This window comes from Lycorma delicatula, chromosome 5, assembly GCF_047948215.1.
Source record: "Lycorma delicatula isolate Av1 chromosome 5, ASM4794821v1, whole genome shotgun sequence".
NCBI classification, from domain to species: Eukaryota; Metazoa; Arthropoda; class Insecta; order Hemiptera; family Fulgoridae; genus Lycorma; species Lycorma delicatula.
The window spans coordinates 112095667-112111033 of record NC_134459.1 but is presented as its reverse complement, the minus strand read 5'-3'; the positions used below and the strand labels follow the sequence as shown (position 1 = coordinate 112111033).

At 30.2% G+C, this 15367-nt stretch overlaps 1 protein-coding gene across 1 annotated transcript in view; it reads right to left on the bottom strand.

Annotated features, from left to right (window-relative positions):
* LOC142325728 (AMP deaminase 2-like) overlaps positions 1-15367 on the bottom strand; it is an 80322-nt gene that overhangs the window by 37729 nt on the left and 27226 nt on the right. The window contains exons 6-9 of the mRNA XM_075367759.1: positions 14599-14803; positions 12685-12814; positions 8752-8946; positions 2528-2659 (exon numbers count right to left, since the gene is read on the bottom strand). Coding sequence (XP_075223874.1) covers positions 2528-2659; positions 8752-8946; positions 12685-12814; positions 14599-14803 — 662 coding nt within the window. The remainder of the gene's footprint in view (positions 1-2527; positions 2660-8751; positions 8947-12684; positions 12815-14598; positions 14804-15367) is intronic.

The following is a 15367-nucleotide window of genomic DNA, read 5'->3' as shown; positions in this document are numbered from 1 at the left end:
ATTATGTACATGTGTTGGCCTGTATTTTGATTAATATTTCTGGACTAGCTTAACATAATTTCTTAGAAAATGGCAAAAAAAATTTCTATATATGGGGCATTGATGGTGTTAAATTTTGTATAAAAATAAAAAAAGAGTGGGGAAGGGCAGTTTTCACAATTTTGAATTTTTTACTTTTTATACATTGGTTGCAGAAAATTCAGTTTTAATGTGATGAGATACTATTTTAAATTATTTAAAATTCCAAAGTTTTAAGTTAATTGGATTTAGGGGTGGGGGAATATTCAACATTATTTCTAAACAGTTAAACAGTTTTTGTCTTATCTTGAAAACCTGTTGACCAAAAAAGCTGAAATTTGTTGGCACAAATATATGGGTATAAATAACCCAGCTTTGGCCTGATTTTTGATTCTCATCATCCACGCGGGCACCCATATTTAAAAAAATGTTTCCCCCTTAACAATAGTCAGATAGGGTCAGGGTAGAATTTTGCTGCCGTAGGCAAACCCAAAAAATGCCACCTCCAAGCTTCAAAAAAAATTAATTTTTCAAAAAAAAAAAATTATAAAATAACCATGTTAACCAGAAAAATGACATAATGAATTAAGACAATAATACTAATACGTATTTACAGAAAATTGTTTTATTGAAAAACAAAATTTTCATTTTTAATGAACTAACGACTACAAATTTACAAACTAAAACTGATCAAAATATACTTTTAAAATAATAAACAAAACTAGTATAATAATAATATTATTGTACAAATAAATAGTGAATATATTCTCTAGATTCAAGTAATCAAAATATATTTTTGTGGGTTGTGTTTATTTTCTTGTGCTCTAGTTTGGGTGGCTTTGCTGCTCCTAAATTTTGCTGCTGTAGGCAGTTGCCTACCACCTAGGGCTGGCCCTGATAGGGTGTCTTGGGAGGTGTTGCCAAAATTACAGTAATGATTAAGGACATCAAATAAAAAAATGTCATATGGACAAATGGAAAAAGAAGCAAAATCAGGGGATCTTGCTTCTTTTCCATATGTTTATCGTATTGTGTTTTTTCAGTAAAAATTAATATACTAAGGATGGATTAAAATATTTTAATAAACTTAGTTGTATAAATCTTATCCAACAATATCTTTTAGCAAATAATTAAATTTGAACTTTTCCTTTTGGAAATAAAAAACCGGCGGTTATTAAAATGATTTAATTATTAATAGTTCCATGAATATTAGTTACATTGAATTATGATTTATTAAATAACATGTTAAACCTTTTAATGTGAACAAAATGATATCCCTCTCTTTTTCAAACTGGTTGACAAACAGTTGGGATATGGCTGAAATTGTTTGTGAATCGCAAAAATTATATGTGAAAACAGGCACAAAATATCAAACCACACAATTCTCATTTTGCAATCTTACTGACAAGCGGGTAAGGTTCTTAGTACTTGATTTCACATTTTATTAGTTTTTCTTCTAATATCATTAAACAGATCTTGTATCAAAGTGTGAAATTTAATATAAATTATTGTAGGGAGTTATAATTAATTTTTACATGAGGTTAAATCATTGCTACATTTGGTGCCCTCTATCACCTAGTGTTATCATCAGAACCTCTAGGAACATATTCTTTACCAAACTATTTCTAATATCATTTTCTGAAATTGATTTCCAAAATCTTTCTATTTGTATTTCATAACCGATTTGATCGAAATTAAGTACAGAAAAAAAAGGCCATTAATATTTAAATACTCAGTGGTGTATTTGAAATTAAAATCTGTCAAGCGGGCCAAGTTTTGCAAGCTTTCTATCAGTAAGATTGCAGATATTAAATTTAAAAAATGTTGGGTGAAAAATCCCCTTTTGTGATGCAAGCAAATAAATATGCCATTTTTGTTAAAGGTTTGTTCTCCTACAGTACAAAGACAATACACGAAACAACAAATTATTCTGCATTCCTTATAACTAATTGTTTCTAAACCAATTGCAACGCTTTAGGGAGTAGCACCTTATTTGAAAGATGTGAATTAAGGATGTAGGAATAATTAATAAACTGATTTCTGTAGATCACTAAAACTAAAGAATGCAATGTAGTTTCAATTCAAGCTTTTGACACTTTTTTTCACAAAAAAAAGATTAAATGAACTGATTCAATAAGTAATACACTGCCATTTTTTTTATCTTACTCAAGAACTAAAATAAACATATTAACATGTATATGGAAAAGACATTATTAGTAGAAGGAACAAGTGAACAATTTTTCAGAGTTGCATTTTAATTCTGTAAAAGGCAAAATCAATCAAGTGCTCAACGATTCATCAGACTGATGACATTTTACCATACATATTACCATCCTCTACATCAAGTTCATTGTAATAGTTGATTAATATATTGAGTTTGAAAATAATTCAATAACAAAATGTTTGATTGTACTTAGATTTAATTACTAAGTGGTGTGTTTACTTATGTAACACTTGAAGAAAGCCAACTAGTACAATTTAACAATAAATAACTTGAAAATACACTTACTTTAATAATATCTGCAAAAAATCTACCTTGTACATAATTATCAGTTTTTAAAAATACTTCACGCAGTCTACTCTCTCCAATTGGATTATATTTAGCATTAAACTTATCAAATCTATGAAATGTATTACGATCCTGGAAAAAAAAATAATAAAAAATTTACATTCATCATTTTTTCAGAGAAACAGATTAATAAAATGACTAAAACAAAGTGGTTCTATGATTTTCTTTGACTTAAAAGAATTTCAGCTCTGCAAGTTATTCTGCAGTTAACTGAGTAAATTAGAAGTAATTTAAATTAAATTTTTAAGTAATTTTCAGACAAAACCACTTTTTCAGGTAAAATTTCTAAATTGTGTTGGTATGATGTAAATATTGAAAGTAAAAAATATTTCTAAGAATCAAGACCTTGCACAGATATTTTGATCTGACAGTTTTGAGAAATTAAAATTTCTAATAGCTGTTTTATGATTTCTGTTTTCATAAAAATATAAATTCTAATAGCAAGTTCTTTTTTGTTCATTGTAAGTTTTTTTGCATAATTGTGGAAATATTTTAAGCAAAAATACATTCTTCATGTAGACCATGTAAAGATATTTTTTGTACTTTAGTTGTCTGTATTGCTTAGCTATATTATTGACATATAACAATATGTAGCCTTATGTCGTTTTTGATATTTCAAGGATTTTCACAGAAAAATTCAAGAAAATTATTTAATAAAATGAAATGTTTATGTACCTAATATCGTCATAGGCAATCATCTTGTTGGTGTTATCTAGTGTGGTTTGCTGTTATTTGTCTGTTTCAACAATATTTTTAGATTATAATATAACTGTAGTCATATTTTTATCTAACTAACAGTACAAATAGTATGATTTTTTAAATAATTTTTCATTTTATTTATAAGAGTTAATTATTTTTATTTATAGGACATAACCATTCATTCATTATTCTTAGGAATATTTAGCTTTACTAAATATGTATGTGCTATAATATGTGTATGTAATTTTGTTATATCTTATTACAAAATTGTGAACCTTTACTGTAAATATAAATTTGATGATATATTTAATAATATATTTCTGTGTCACTGAATATGAAGATTTCCCTTCATGTGCATATTTATACTTGTACTTTACAAATTTTAATACCGGCAGTATAATGTGATTTGTCCAACTCTGCAAAATAAATAGCTGTCTCAGCTTTAATCTAATCATTTGAAGTGAATCTTTGTTCAGCGAGCCGTTTCTTTAAGTTTGGGAAGAGGAAGTAGTCTCTAGGAGCCAAATACGGCTCATGTGGAAGCACATTGAAGCTTAGGTCATGAAGTTTTGCAGCAACAACCAGAGACATATATTCAGACGCATTGTTGTGGAGAACAACAACCTTCAATTGGTTCAGTAATGAAGTGTAATACTCCCCAGTGATGGTCCTTCCGTTTTTTAGGTAGTTATGAGCATCACACCATGAGAATCCCAAAAAACTGTTGTCTGGGATACACTGCGATTAATTCTAGGCACAAATATACGAGGTGCTATCCAAAAGTTCGGGGAATTTTACCATAAAAATAAATAGGTTAACATAACTTATAATTTCCACTATCTCCTTCAAAGTAATTCCCTTGGGCATTGATACAGTGATCCCAGCGTTTTTCCCATGATTCCATGCATCCCTGGAAGTCTGCAGGTGTAAGTGTTCGAAGCATGTTCTGCGTTTCTTCCTGAATCTCCTCAATTGTGTTAAAATGATGGCCTTTCAATTGAAATTTTATTTTTGGAAAGAGAAAAAAATCGCACGGGGAAAGGTCAGGCGAATAGGGTGGTGGGGAATCACTACCGTCTTTTTGGAAGCCAAGAAATTCCGAACGGCTAGCGATGTGTGTGTGGGCGCGTTGTCATGGTGCAGAACCAGCTGTTGTTACCCCACAACGTTTGCGCCTAATGCTTTCACGTAACCGCTTCAAAACATAGAACATCCCATTGACAGTTTGACCAAGAGGAACAATTCCTTATGGATAATGCCTTTGATGTCGAAAAAAACAATCATCATGGACTTCACATTGCTGCGAACTTTGTGTGCTTTTTTTGGCCGCGGTGAACTTGGCGACTTCCATTGAGACGACTGCTGCTTAGTTTCAGGGTCATTCCCGTACACCCATGTCTCATCACCGGTTATAATGTTGGAGATGAAGTTAGGGTCATCTCTTGCTGAATTTTTCATCAGTCTAGCTATGAATTTTGCAGCAATGCGTCCCATGTTCAAATTGGCCGACAAGATGCGTTGCACGGACCCAAATGACATTTGTACGATTGCACAAACATCATGGATTGTGTGTCTACGATCTGCAACAATAGCCTCTCCCACTTTCACGATGTTTTCCGGTGTTGTGCTTGTTGATGGTCTTCCTGAACGCTCATCGTTATCGACTGTCGTTCATCCATCTTTGAATCGTTTGAACCACAAAAAAGTTTTACTTTTACTCATAGCATTGTCACCAAATGCTTCCACAAGCATGCGATGGGTTTTTCTGGACCAGTTTTTTTAAGCATGAAGCAAAATTTGATGCAGGTTCTTTGCTCTTTAAAATCTGCCATTTAGAACTTCGCCAAAGCAGTAAAACACAACGTTACACAACCGCACGAAAGTCAACAATGCAGCCACTCACTGTCACAGCTGTTGGAACACTGATTCATACAGAATACTGTTAGCCACATCTAGCGTCAACAGGTCGTACCAGCAATGGTTCGCGTGCGAAAGTCAAATTCCCCGAACCTTTGGGTAGCACCTCGTAGTTTCCATTATTAATAAAACCAAACAGTTCATCATCTCCTCTAAAGGCAAGGCCACGTGATGCTAGCTTCTTGATATTGACAACCACTCTTTGAAACAGCTCTCCAGTATTTTCTTCTTCTTTTCTTCAATTTGAGATTGAAATTGGTTATCAATCTTCCCCATTTTAGCAGCTCTATGTTTCTAGATTAACACCCTATTGAGGTAAGAATGTGGGTTATCATGTTCTTTAACCTGCTGGTAACCATGTTTCCAGTAACAAAATCCACTCTGACTGAATTGATGTGAAGTTAGACAAAACAGTTTGCAGGGACAATAAAACAAAGATCCCTGGCTGGGCGAATAAAATAGTTAATTCCTATTTACTAGATCTTCATTAACAAGTTTTCTGAAACAACGCTTTGATAATTAATTTAGTTATTTTGATTTTAAATTTGATAGTTAGCTATTCCATGAATATATTCTGTTTATAAAAGCAATATAAAAACTTTTGTATTTTAATATCACTTTTTATTTTTTCTGCTTTTTACTCAAGTAAAAAATGAGATTTTTTTTCAACTAAGAGCAGCATCTATTTTTGAAATTTTTATTTTATTTTTGTATTTACTACTTTAGGAATGTAATTCACAATAGTGAATTATTTAATTTTGTATAGCATATATCAGCTAAAAAATGCTATGTTTTATTTTTATGTTGAATGCTATATTTTCAAAGGTTGGGTGGAGTACATACAGATATCCTGTATTGGTATTACGTAGGAAAATGTACAACAGCTTTCCTAATATTAAAAATTATTTTTATGAAAGGCAAAAAAAAAAAATTGAAAAAGGACTAAAAATACTAGTTTCAGTTATTAACATGAGAATATAACACGAGTTATAATTGAAGTTCAGCACTAGCTTTATCATTAATAAAATAAAATGAAGAAATAATATTAGCAACATGGTATTGGGCAATAAAATTAAAATTCATCATTAATAATGGTTTAGTATTATGATTATTATTTAAATAAAAATATAATTATTGTAAAAAAACATAGTTCTCGATTACTTAGTGCATTTTACATCTTTAAATTCCAAACCTGGTTGGAGGGGATTTATAACAATGCTAAATTTCTTCCAGGAATATTCCACATAAACAAACCTAATTTGTTATATTTTGTTAAAAATGCTAAAAGTTTTTTTTTTAAGCATTTACTGAGATTAAATGGTTATAGATGAATAATTTTTTCCTGGAATGAAATTAATGATAATAATCAAAAGTTTTTTTAAACAAATTAATAAAAACAAAAATTTTAACACAAACTGTAATTTTAAGGTTGGTTTTCTGTTCCCAATTTCTAATCTTTCCTCAAACATATTACAGAATTATTAGCAATTTTTAGTTCATAGTATTGTAAACTTCTTTTTCCTGTTTAGCCTCTGGTAATTACCTTTCAGATAATACTTCAGAGGATGAATGAGGATGATATGTATGAGTGTAGTCTTGTACAGTCTCAGTTCGACCATTCCTGAGATGTGTGTTTAATTGAAACCCAACTACAAAGAACACTGGTATCCATGATCTAGTATTCAAATCCATGTAAAAATAACTGACTTTACTAGGACTTGAATGCTGGAACAATCGACTTCCAAATCAGCTGATTTGGGAAGATGCATTCATCACTAAACCAACCTGGTGGGTTAGTTCATAGTATTCAGTAACATATATCTTTATCTATAATTTTCCTATTTACCTTGCCAACCTTCAATACAGAATGGTAGTGTCTCATTCTTTTGTATGGAAGGTCTTGGGTTCAAATTTCAGCCACGTTTTGTATTTTTTATGAAATAAAATTTACATCTCAATTTCATATATGCAAATCATTGGGCTTTTTTGGTGAACTGATCATAAAAGAATTGAAATTAACTGGAACTATAACAGAACTATGTTACCTGTAACTATAGCAGAAAGAAATTTGTTACAAGTGTAAATTATATAACTGTAGGGCAGCTCGGAATGTGTAATATTAACATACAACATGTGATTGGTCATTTAAGGACCGAGCTTGTAATTTCAAAATGGTGGTACTTACAGACTATTGAGGTGGATCTCCTTCAAAGTAATCCCCTTCTGACTTAACACACCAACTCGAACGATGTTTCCACTTTTGGAAGCATTCCTGAGATTTAATTTCTTAAGAGGGAGTTAAGAACTCTATACGTGTTTGCCTGGACATCTTCAATTGAGTGATATGAGTTCCCTTTCAGCAAAAATTTCAGTTTAGGAAACAGGTAGAAGTCAGCAGGGGCTAAATCAGAGTAACAGGGGAGTTGTGGAAGCACAGTCATTTTTTGGAATTTGGCAAAAAATTACACGATTGAGAATGCACGATGAACCAGTGTGTTGTTGCGATGTAGGACCCAATTCTTGTCTCCCTGAGTGCAGGCCTTTTGAGTGAAACACATAGTAACTTAAATTCAGTTCATCAGCCATCTCCGTAATTGTAAATAAATGGTCAGAGCGCACTAAATCGAGAACTTTCCAAGGTTTTCATTGGTTTTTGAACTGGAAGGCTGGCTGGACTAGGGGTCATCTTCAACTGACTTGTGGCCATCTTTGAGTTCATTGAACCAGATAAAAACATTTGATTGGCTCAGACATTTATCCCTGAAAGCTGTTTTTAAGTGTTTATAAGTCTCCGTAGCTGATTTCCTGGTTTTCAAACAAAATTTGACACAAACTCATTCTGTTTTTCATCCACTTTGCAAAATGAATAATCTGCCGAGAATCAAAAACAAATCTTCACTCACCAGGATGTCACTCTCTACTGAACAGAAATATGCAGTGATCTTTTTGTTTCATGGGCAAAACAAGCTTTTCCTTTTACTCCTGTGGGCAAACCTACCCCTTCCTATTGAGTAGTGGCAGCACTTATCTTAAAAATTTCCAATCACACCTCGTAAATAACATTTAACCAACCTTCATGCCATCATTTTATTCAAGCTTTTTACTTCAGGCTCCATAACTGTTAATACAGTCTGATCTGTAAACAGCAGTATCATTTTGTACAAAGTTTTCTTTATATCCTTTATTCATCATTAAAAATATCAACACAATGTTAACAATTTTTGGCTTCAAAAACCATAACTATCAGAAAACATTCAATCTGTACTTTTGAATGTTTTTAAGATTATTGCTAGATTAGTAACACATTGGAAGACAGGCATTCCTAATTAGAGAGAAATGACTAATTAGAGGCTACATAACTGAATACCAGAATAAGGACTTGTAATTTTTACAGTGAATTTCCTACATTAGTCAATTAATGTGGTTAGTGAATGCCAGTTTCTATAAAACCATACCTCAATTCACTAAACAATTTCATATAAATAGATTATAAATAAACTAAATTTTAAGCAATTTTTAAGCTCATACCAAAATATATAAAAACATACTGCATGAACATCAAGGACATCTACAGTAAGATCATACGGTGTTAATTTCATACTACGAAAAACATCATTTAATGTCATTGGGTTTCCATTTTCTATTCTTACAATTTCATCTCCTTGAGCTCTTAGCGTTTTTTTGATAAATCTTAAAAGGTGCTTATGATTCATACAAGATGCAGCATGAATGTGAGTGTCAACCTGAAACAGTATACACATTTTTAATGTTTTTATTTACTTTGTTTTTTTTTAAGTAATTAAAATTAAAAAAAATTAAAATTGGAAGAAACAATAAGTCATTGTTACAAAACAGAAAGAAATGGCTTTAAGAAGTACATCAATGGAATTGCATTGCTTCTCTTTTTGAAATCAGTGTAAATTGTGGCAAAATATTTTATAATAAATAGTTTATGTAATAGTTTATTATAAAACTACTAAATACTACCATTAATAACTAGTAAACTGCATCAATGCAACATAATAATTTTGCAGTTTTATTACATACTGTTGGCATATATTAATCAGATAGATGCAATATTTATCAGTCTCTTAATCTCTTCTTTTATGTTTGGCCTCCGGAACCACCATAAGATATTACTTCAGAGGATGAATGAGGATATTGTGTATGAATGTAAATAAAGTGTAGTCTTGTACAGTCTCAGGTTGACCATTCCTGAGATGTGTGGTTAATTGAAACCCAATCACCAAAGAACACCGGTAACCACAATCTAGTATTCAAATCCGTATAAGTAACTGCCTTTACTAGGATTTCAACCTTAGAACTTCTCAAATCAGACTTCACAAATCAGCTGATTTACGGTGATGAGTTCACCACTAGACCAACCCGGTGGGTTCAGTCTCTTAATTAGCCAAGTGCTTATAAATACTTTTCTTTTTCTTCAAGACAACAATGCCAACAATAGTAAATCTTTACATGAAACATTCATGTGAAAGCACACTAAGCATTAATGCATAACTACCTGCTTATATTTTTTGGGCTGTAATGACTGAAGCAGTCTTATGGGATAAAGGAAAAGATAAAGTCTCTCCAATGAATTGTATCTGCTCCAATCAAATAATGCAATTCAGTTATTTTAAACTCTAATTCCTTTTTATAACCAGAATTGTGAATTTTTTCATATTTTTATTAAAAATATTATTTCTAATTTTAAGATTCATAATTTTTCTTTTTAGCCCCTGAAACCAGGTATTACTTCAGAGGATAAATGAGGATGATATATATAAATGAGGATGATATATATAAACGTAAATGAAGTGTAGTCTAGTACAGACTCAGGTCAACCATTCCTGAGATGTGTTGTTAATTGAAACCCAAACACCAAATAAATACTGGTTAAAAAAATAGAAACACTGGATTGATAGTTATATAAATATTAAAAAAAAGGTGTTTCTACACTTGTTGAGGTATTAATGAAAGTTGAATGGCGGAACTATTGTTTTCTGTTCTTGAAAATTAAACATTTTTTTTTTCATTTTGGGTGTTCCTATAATCAAAGGGAAGCATTCAGGTAAAATTAATCTTTAAGAAAATGATCCATTAGAGGTGATAATAATTTAAATAAAGAGTTTTTTTAAATTGTTTAAAAAATAGAAAATCCATATTTCTTTAAATAAACAAGTTGTAATTTTCTGGTTGAAATTATTAAAAATTAAAAAACTATTTTTTGTTACCACAGACCATTGGAGTGTGAGGGGGAAATAAATTTTTATAGTGGTCTGAAGACCTGTACATGTAGAAAATAAAAATGCAAAAAAACTCTCCATTAACTCCTTTTCTGAAGCAAGATTCAGCTAATATATATATGTCGGAGAGGCGAGGAGATTTGTCAGGGATTCAACGTTTTGTGCTTCACTCATTCCCACCATTACAAGTGGAGAATATATCAGATTACAATAAAGTTCAATTAATAAAAATGAGTAGATAACTCGTACAATGAAATAATTACAAATGATAATTATCACTTATCAATAACTCAGTAGCACACGAATTACAATATAAGATTAATTCAATTTAGAATTCAAATAATATTAAAACAACTTGCGATAGACCGAGGCTCAGGGAAACAACGAATTCGCGACCACCAGGACGTCCGTTCGATCTGGGTTCCAAAGCAAGACTACCCTTTCTCAATATTCTCAAATAATATACCTACTGCATATTTCCTTTTCCTTATTAATTTTATGATACCCCTATCGTCCTGGGATCCCGACTACGTTGACAACCATGTGCCTACCTAGGCCTAAGCCTACCGCAATAAAACAATTTAAACCTTATTTTACAAAACATTACAAGTAATAGTACATTTCTTAAAACTACTAAAAATACAGATATTCTAAAGAATATTCTCATCGTTTTGTCGGAAGATACTCCACTGTACTTTATTCTCCGACATATACATATAATTTTTAGGAAGAGAGTAAATATTGAAAAAAAAATCTTTGAAAAATGTCAAATTTTGTACAAAAATTATTTTGTTTAAGTGCTCCACTAACATCTGAAATTTTATTTAGATTATTTTATTTTATTTTATTTAGATCCGAAATTTAAAAAAAATATATATTCTTTCCCTCAGAATGTTGTACCAGCTTACAAAGTTTGAAGAAAAACTGTTAGCGGGATACAGAGTGATTAAGATTAAATACAGGCCAACATACATACATAATATTTTGCATCTGACAAAATAGATATTTTGACCTTGGAATAATTTTTTTTTGCAAATTATTTACATATTTATTTAAATCTATTTTTAAAAAAAATGTTTTCTTAATTCGCAAAACTTAAACAAAGGTTAATTATATTTTATTATTTTTTTTATTAATCTATATACTTTCCCATAACACCTATATGTACTCTAGTAAGTATATATCACTTTATAGCTGGGAAAGCAAAAATATTAGTACATTATAAAACTGCCACATTTCCATCATTATTTCTGGTCGCTTTTGCCTTTCACTTTGTTTACTTGTTTTTCTTATTATTTTTTTATATTATTTAAAATAATTTATTAAGTATTTTAATATGTATTATCATATTTTCTCTGTATAATTTTTATAAAATATTTTTATTCACTACATACTTTACATTACTAATTCTTGCTTTCTTATTGTAAAAACTGTACCTTCAGCAGTTGGTGCTTGTGGGTGGTAGGCGGGAGGGGGCATCTGCTGAAAACAGACATTTGGAAAATGTCCTTCTAGTGAAGGGGCAAGATGTGCATGACATCATTGGTATTTAATGGGACAGATATGGGCAGATGGGGATCTGAATATTTTCTAATTCAATCATAATTACAATTTTATTGATCCTGCAGCAGGTGTGGATAATTAGACAACCAACTGATTATTGGCTGTGTGAAATGAAGCAACAAAGTGAACCAGAGAACTACTACACAATAATACTTTGAGTTGTACTTTGCTGAATTTGTTTGATGACATCTAGTATGGGACAAAGACTGCTTTGATTCAATGTGACTGCTAATAAAATTACCTGGCTCCTTGAAATCAAAGTGTGACTAATACAGATAAGCCTATTTAAAAATGATTTTAAATTAAAAAAAATTGCTGTAAAGTATTAAATACAAAGATCACTACTACTGTTAAATATTAAATACAAAGATATTAAGCCACTTGGTCTAAAGGTATTTAAACCAAGGCAGAGATGATTCTACAACAGATTTTCAGATCTTATCAAGGAAAGAAAAATACATACTACTTGCCAAGATTGATTCTTTATACAATAATATGGAATTATTTATGATGACAGAAATTAAATATTGTTTGACTGACATCTTAGTTTACTTATAACTAAATAAAACAAAATAAAAACTTAAGCTTGTTTTAGTTTTTATAACTCTTATTTGAAACTGGGACTAGAAAATAACAAAATATAGAAGAAAGTAAAAATGAAACTTTAATTACCTTATGAATATTGTAGAAATCTCTGTGTGGTACAGTTTTTTGTAGTGCCCTTTCTTTTACATCATTAAGTAAAAGATGCATTTGAAATTTAGATGAAAGGTAACTCAAACGATGATAACAGAATGTATTTCTGCAATTAAAGTTTAATAAATTTAATAAACATTTCCAGAACTACTAAAATTAAAATGAAAAAAAAAATAATACAACAGAAAGCTGTAAGTAAAGAAATATATTATCTGCGGTTGGGTCAAATAATGAGTTATTTGCTTGATTATTTATTTTAAATTTCTATTCACTTTTTTCACAGAATCACAATTCTAATTAAAAATTATTTGTGGTAAGTATTTCAATGTTAAAATGTTGCATAAATTACAGGAAACTGTACTTTGATTTTTAATGATTTTTTCACAGTACTCGAATTCTCAAGGAATATTAGGACCAAAGACTTAAACAAAAAATCTCAATATTCAGTTTTTGTGTGATAAAAGTCAGTAAAAAACCATTATGTCACCTCCAATTGGGATGTATGTGAATGATTTGTAGCTTAGTTAGATAGTCAAATATTCTAAAAGATTCTGGATATGAGGGGAAAGCTCGTATTTCATTACAAGCCTGTATTTATTTGTTTTAGGCGATTCTTTATATTTTCTAGAGAAAAAGCAACTTTTGTTATACTCTATCTTTGGTAAATGTAAAAATGATTGATCATTAATGTGTTTACCTGTTTGGGTAAAAATATCTGAACTCCAAGGTACTTTGGGGAGGATGGTAGGCAAATGCCTGAGAGGGCCTTAAGTTATCTATTGGGTGGGTTTAACACAATATCCATCTCTTTTCCTTATAATTGATCCTATTTTATCCCTTTTTCATTATGGGGTTGTACATTTGACACTGAGAAAACCAAGATGTCCTTAATATGTTTGAGGGGAGTGACCTACAATACAAAGTGACTGAAGAACTCTATTAATGGTTTTCCTGTCTAATCTAACACAATAAGAGGGCAGGTAATGTAATTAAATCAATGATCAGATAGTGGCAGTGCCAAGTTGTGAGATTGTATATAATAATTTTTTTTTAATAAAAAGTGAGAATTTTTTTATATTTATTTACAGACTTTTATAAGTGATTCTGTTAATCATACTTTTTCAAATTAAATTAAATTAAAAAAAAAAAATCTTATAAATTTCTGTAAAGCTAGATATTAAGGAAGTAATAAACAATAATTTAAAAAAAAAATATCCATTTAAGACAACATTATGAATTTTGCATTAAAATAAATGCAAAAAATTACCCAGCCTTTTTTTGACAATGTTATTAATGTAGACCATATATCAAATTGAGGAAAGGCTAGTAACCTATGCCTCTGCTCTTAAAGGGTGAATTGCCTATTGGGTAAAGTCAGCAAGTAGATATCAGAAACATAATTCCAACTAAAATATAAATGTACAATATTCAACTTCAAAGTGTTCATATCACATTGTAACTACAAATTTAAAAAAGTAACAATATAACAATTCCAAAGGGGTTTATTTTTATTTTATTACTTTTTTAATTTGTACTACTGTACTATTGAATATTGTACTATTTCAAAAACATCTCATTCTCTAATCATTCTCAGAGAAAGTATTTCTGAATAGTGCCTCATTTATTTCAGTATGTATTTTGTATAGCTTTATACACGTTACATCCATAAAAACTCTGACACAGATAGTTAAAAGAAAAAATTATATACTCCTTTTCGTGAGAAAAAATGCTTTACTATGTTAAAATCTACTCAGAATAGGATTAACATGAAATTTGTATGAAAATCATGTCCCATTTGCCAGTTTGTATGTCAATTTGTCCCATTTTCATTAGGTATTCATGTAACATTTTTTTTACATCAGTATAATACCTAATATAAACTAAACTTACAGTGAACCACTTTGCATCATTAAACAAATCCTTTTTAAATCTGCCACAAACTCTTGCAGGGTAGGAGTACTGTATGAAATTGGTGTGTCAGATGCAAAATTTTCTTCATTTTCATACACTTGAAACACTCCTTTAATGCATTTCAATAAATACCCCTTATTGGGAGGTTTAGGTGGATCATACCATCTACCCTTGGTTCTTCTCCCTATAATGTATCAAAAGAAAATATATTGACCAAATTAACTTATGAACTATCAAAAAATGGGTTGGTTTGCTAGCCAGGAAAATTAGAGGAATTGTTTTAAAATAAAAAAAATACATAAATTTGTTGCATGCTTTTACCATTCAGTAGGTATGTCAGTGTTACAGTTACATTATTTCATTAATATTTTAATGTGGTTGATACTGGGGAAAACTTAATGCCTCTCTTTACTAGTAATCATGGAGTGTTATAATTGTTGAGAATGTTTATGCTATTTTCAGGATAACTAAGTTCTCTATGTCAGGCTGACACCAGCTACAATTATTTGGTGTAGCCACAGTATGGTACATACAATGAATACATAGTACATGCAACTTATTACATAATTATATATATATTTTCACAGGATCCTGCATCTTCAGTTGGTATTTACTTCTATAACTGCATTAAAATAAATTATAAAAACAATTTATTTTAATGTAATCAAAGAATTAAATACAAACTGAAGATGTGGGATCATGCAAAAATCAATTGTTGAAATTAATATAAGTTTAATTTATTTATTTA